At 39.1% G+C, this 5,429-nt stretch overlaps 1 protein-coding gene across 2 annotated transcripts; it reads right to left on the bottom strand.

The window, feature by feature from the left end:
• Positions 1-232: 232 nt before the first annotated feature.
• Positions 233-5,429, bottom strand: AMI1 (amidase 1). Of its 2 annotated transcripts, XM_016320893.3 has the most exons (9): positions 5,172-5,429; positions 4,929-5,081; positions 2,675-2,799; positions 2,450-2,575; positions 2,004-2,186; positions 1,721-1,868; positions 1,446-1,614; positions 1,045-1,179; positions 233-656 (listed from the first exon to the last, which is right to left on the bottom strand). In XM_016320893.3, the coding sequence occupies exons 1-9, from the start codon at positions 5,321-5,323 to the stop codon at positions 495-497; spliced, it is 1,353 nt and encodes a 450-aa protein (XP_016176379.1). In that variant the 5' UTR covers positions 5,324-5,429; the 3' UTR covers positions 233-494. The 2 variants fall into 2 exon arrangements, with proteins under 2 accessions (XP_016176379.1, XP_020966997.1); XM_021111338.2 differs by lacking the exons at positions 4,929-5,081; positions 5,172-5,429 and adding an exon at positions 2,903-3,088.

Below are 5,429 nucleotides of genomic sequence, written 5' to 3'. Positions count from 1 at the left end.
AATATTTGTTATAATGTATGCTACTATTTTAATTTATTATGTGTTTTAAGATTGATATTATTAATTTTGAAGGATTAGAATTGAGTAAATATATATTATGTATGAATATATATATATATATATATATATAAACTTCATAACAGGTGAACTCGTACGAGTCTACGAGTTAACTCGCGAGTCGAGTCTAGGTCAACTCCACAAGTTTACTTAGACTCGCGAGTTCGACAACCTTAATCAAACCAAATGAAATACTTTTCAAGACCACAATATGATTCATACTCCTATGAATGAAACAACTATCTAAACTGACGTTGGGAAGGTCAAAGTCAAAGAGAATTCAATGTTCTATATCCCATTCTTCAAGAACCATCAAATTGGGACTAAAATGTGTTCTATGATTAGAAGCTCTCTAAACTTGCATAAATTTATTTTGTCAAGAACTTGGGACATATATTGATATAACGTACAGCGAGATCCTTGTAATTTAATTGTAGTTAACTTATATTCTTGGGATTTGACACTGCTGCTGCTTCCTCTTGCTTAATGCTGTCATAAAGATTCTCGACAAGGTGAAGCAAGAATCCGTCTGCACCGTGTTTGGCCAACAGTGAAACTGATATAGGAAGGTTATTATTCATCCCCAAGGGTATGGTTACCTACAGATAGTTAACAAACAACATTTCAGTTACATTCTGAAATTTAACAGACTAAGGATATTTATGATTCAGTTTGTTCAACCTTTTCTACTTTCTGTTTCAGTCATGTGAGTTTTATGCTTCTAAACCCTTTTGGTCAAGGTGAATCTAACATAATATCAGAGTATTATCACCCAACTTAAATTTTCTGTTGTATGCTTTCTTTTTACATTAATTTTATCTTCCATTTCTCCAGAAATTGACTTTCCTCAGTTCTTTTTATATTGTTTGGTTTCTAGATATTTAAAGAAATCCTTGCATATACAATTATTTAGAGAAACTATTAACCCGACTTACTTTGTTTCAATTAGTTTCTAAACAACATATAAATAGTGGAGAGGGGAACAACCTGGCAAAATCCAGAGACTCCAGCAATGGACAGCAAGCTAAATGCCCTTGCTCGAAAAACTTCTAATTCAGATGGATCTGTTTGTAGCTTTGGTGGAGACCCTGGTACTGTTGGGATCATGAGAACACCAAAATCCTGAAAGTTTCAAACACGTAAGAGAAATTCTTAGATAAGCAAGGTTCACCACACCCTCTTTTAAGCACAAATTATTATTTAACAAGGGTAAGAAAAGTATCTATTGTGGTAATGAATGAACTTCTGTTATGTTCTCAACACCTTTATAAATGTAAAAGACTCATACACAAGCATGATAAGTTTATGATGTTTATCTCATGAACTTTGTTCTTTGTTACTTGGTTATGTGGATTCCATAGTCCTTATACGTGTGTGAGAGAGAATACCCCAAGAAGAGAAGTAAGAGCATCGCGCAGCTCCCTTCTTATAGCATGGCAGATATCAGTATCTTCCCCTGTTGCATATAAGGCTTCTGATACACGTTCAGATATTCCAGGACCTAAATTTGGTTTAACTGCACTGATCCACTCACCATGATTACTCTTGAACTCAAACCTAAGTTTAACAAAAATGAACAAAGCAAGGAATCAAATGTAGTTCAAAACAGAACACAAAGGTGCACTCTGAAAGCCAAGGATTAGCACTGGATGATGAGATACACCTCTGAAGCGATCTCATTGCGCTTGAAAGAGCTGCCAGTGATGGAATATTGTATACTTGGTCTGTCTTCTCTTTTGTCATGAAATGGTTCAAGCTTGGAACATTGTCCTTCACATAGTCGCCGAGATTTTCGTGCTTTAGTACATCACCTGCAAAGGATCAGATTGTTTCAGTTCAATTACATAACTAAACATCATTCTCAGCCGGTATGGAGATAGGTACGCGATTACATTAAATAAGCATACTGAAATTATTACAGAAGTTCTATCTGGTCAACTGCTCACCTCCATATAGCTTCTCTGCAGCTTTAGTGACAACTTGTGTAATTAAATCAAATGGAGTGCTTGAAAGCCGAAAACAGTCATCTGCGATGATTATGCGAGTAGCTCTAACAGCTGAGACTTCTGTCAGCTGTAGTAGTATGCGTCCAACGCTGGTGAAAGTCTTTGGATCCCTAGCAAACCATCCTGGATGTGAATTTGAGAAGTAGAAAATAAGTCTCCAATATAAAGAGCTGAATAAATAGTGAAAGCTAAACTTTCAAGACCATCAGACTTAGAATTACACAAGTTCTTTTAGGATCCATCTCTTGATGCTGAACAAGAGCATGTAGTACCAAAACATTAGTACATTGATATATTGATTTATGAATACACCAGGAGAGTCAAAATAAGTTTTCAATATGAGAAAACTAACAAGCTTCTATGATCCCAAAGTTGGAGGTTCTTACCCACAGTATCAAAGCTTTGTGCCATAGGAGTAACTCCAGATTCTGTAATAGCGCCATGAGAAGGACGAAAGCCAAAGATCCCACAGTAAGATGCAGGCACTCTTACACTTCCTCCCGTGTCGGTTCCTATCATACAAATCAAGTGGTGAAAATCAGGTTCAAAGTTCAAACTATTAACGAAGTGTTATCAGAATAATTGACTCATTGAATGGAAGAATAGTTCACCTAAGGAGAAATCAACCAGTTTTGCACCAACGGCGACAGCAGAGCCGCTAGAAGATCCTCCGGGAACCCGATCTGCAGCACAAGGATTTATAGGCGTGCCATAGTGTATATTCTCTCCATTTATGCTGCCAAGAAAAGAATCAGAGTAGTTAGTCATATTATTAACAGGGGGGAAAAAAAACTCAAATGATCCTATTTTACTGAATCAGTTAAAGTTAAGAAAGTTACATAATGCCCCTATAAACTGAGAATTTCTTAGATAAATACTCCCTGCACAAGAATATGGAGCTGCTATGTACAAGCATATCAGCTGCTTCCATAAAGGCAACTTGCATGAAAGATAGCAATGACCAATAAAATTGATCTGTTAAATCTGTAAATTATACTGAAAAAGAAAAGGGACAAAGTCTTCTCTCAAAATCCTTGAAAATGACGAATTTGTCCTTCGCATCTAAAAAAAAGTAACAAATAATTTATATAGTAATGTTTATTTTGACCCTTGAAATTGAACTGAAGAATCAATTTGGCCTATGACTTTTCAAAATGAACAAGTCAGTCATTTACTTTCAGAAATGTGACTTCCATTGGTCCTTAACCAAACTTCTCTCTCACAACTATAACTGTAATGTTGATATGGACAATTAAATGCCATCATATATTGGTCGATATGGTATTTGAAATTATGTTACAACAACTAAATAGTATCTATTAGAGAGGCAAAACGCATTTAACCGTCTATGTCAGCACTGCACTAACGATTATGGGATGAAAGTTTAGCCAATGACTAATGAGAGTCGAGTTTTTGGAAGTTGAGGACCTAGTTGATCATTTTTAAAAGAGTAAACTATCATTTGTACCCACGAAAGTTGAAAACGCTGACATATCTACCCAGAGAAAAATGAAATTACCATTTATACCCATAAAAAATTGTTTTTACAGGCAAAATTATCTAAACCCTAAAAAATTATCTAAAATTCCTAAATTACCCTTATCTTCACCCTATCATCTCCTTCCTCCCTCCTCTCTCTCAATGTTCTCAGCCACTCAATCCCTACCCTTCTCTCCACATTATCATCTCCTTCCTCCCTCCTCTCTCTCTCTCAATATTCTCAGCCACCCAATCCCAGCATCAACCACAAACCACCGTCTCACCCTCCTCATCATCGTTCACCCTTCTCCGCTAGTAACGTCGCGTACCTCCGCCAGCCCAGGAGCCCCGCGCCAGCCCAGGAGCCCCGCGCCAGCTTCTCCTCGCCGCTATAGCCAACCCTCTTCACCTCTTTCTGCGTCGTAGAACCACCACCGCCGCTGCCCTTCCAGTTGGGAGGAACAGCGCCAACCCTCTCTCTGTCAGGACAGGTGTCAACAACTCCAATGACGATATCTAAACCGAAATCCATCTCCTTGAGGAGGCCGGCCCTGTCGGCAGTTTTGAGGCCCAAGAACTGCGGCGAGCGGGTAGTGTGGAGTTGGCGGACCTGCTACGGGATCACTGCGACGACGTGGGATAGGGATTCCAGCTTTTGGGCCTCTAAAGGTGAGAGCCTTACTGAGAAGCCATGAAAGACAGTGTCGTAAGTGTGAAGGACGGCAGCAGAGGCGGCGGTGGTGGTGGTTTCAGCTGCAGTGGCATGGTTGATAATAGAAGCGAGAGAGGATTCATACAGTGCTTGTGGGTTGGGAAGATGGAGGGCTTGGCTTTATGGTGGACTTGCACCATGAAGGTGCTCTTCTTCTCCGGGGAAGCGACAGCAAGTGTTGTTGTGACTGTGAAGATGAAAGAGAGGAGAGTGTAGCAAGGAGCCATTGGAGCAGCAGTGGAGATTGAGTGAAAAGTAATGGTGAGAGTGTGTTAGAAAGGGAAAGAGGGGTGGTGGCTGGGTGAAGAGGATTAGAGTTAGAAAGATGATTGGGTGAAGGAGGTGGTGTGGTGGTGAAGATAAGGGTAATTTAGGGATTTTAGATAATTTTTTAGGGTTTGGATAATTTTGCCTGTAAAAATAATTTTTTATGGGTACAAATGGTAATTTCTTTTTTCTATGGGTAGATATGTCAGCGTTTTCAACTTTCGTGGGTACAAATGGTAGTTTACTCTTTTTAAAAAATTAAAAATCAAATTAACTCATCTTACCAGTTTCAACATTCAAGAACCAAAATATAAATGATCTCAATTAGTTATTCCCTACAAAATCCACACAGGTATAAAAGCACAATAATGGTGTTAGTTTACTGAGATTCGAGAAGGAGTTGAAACCTGTAAGCCATTTCATCCATGACAGTCTTGCCAACACAAGCAGCACCTGCTTTAAGGAGAGTCAAAACAGTTGGAGCAGTAGAAGTAGCCACAGGATGAGTCCTTAGCCAATCAGGGTTCCCGAATCCGGTCACATACCCTTTAACATCAAATCTGCGTGCTCGCAATCACAACAAACTCTTTGATTTCAAACAAACCGTTATGGTTATTACTTAGTGGGTTAAGTGTGACACAACAACTTACATGTCTTTGACTGCAAAAGTGAGTGAAGTGAGAGGAAGGGGAGCATGCCCGGGTGGTGAGGAACTTGGGGGTAGAAGGAACCTCTCGATGAACGCTCCGTAGTTCGAGGAAGTTTCCATGATTGGTTGGTTCTGTCGCAGGGTTGCAAACATGCTCTATCCTAAGTTTTTCAACTACGGAAAGATGATGGTGTGGTGGTTAAGTAGTAACTAACAAAAAACTGTAGCGGCACTTCACTATTTATTATTTCAACTTTTC

Source organism: Arachis ipaensis, chromosome B9, assembly GCF_059453495.1.
Source record: "Arachis ipaensis isolate K30076 ecotype BB chromosome B9, ASM5945349v1, whole genome shotgun sequence".
NCBI classification, from domain to species: Eukaryota; Viridiplantae; Streptophyta; class Magnoliopsida; order Fabales; family Fabaceae; genus Arachis; species Arachis ipaensis.
The sequence above is the reverse complement of the archived record's forward strand: the minus strand, read 5'-3'. Positions and strand labels throughout refer to the sequence as shown.

Coding starts and splice junctions, on each gene's coding strand:
- AMI1 (XM_016320893.3), bottom strand. CDS start 5,323: ATGTTTGCAACCCTGCGACAGAACCAACCAATCATGGAAACTTCCTCG. Junction 2,187..2,449: donor ACAAAGCTTTGATACTGTGG/GTAAGAACCTCC, acceptor ATTCACATCCAG/GATGGTTTGCTAGGGATCCA. Junction 1,615..1,720: donor GCAATGAGATCGCTTCAGAG/GTGTATCTCATC, acceptor TGTTAAACTTAG/GTTTGAGTTCAAGAGTAATC.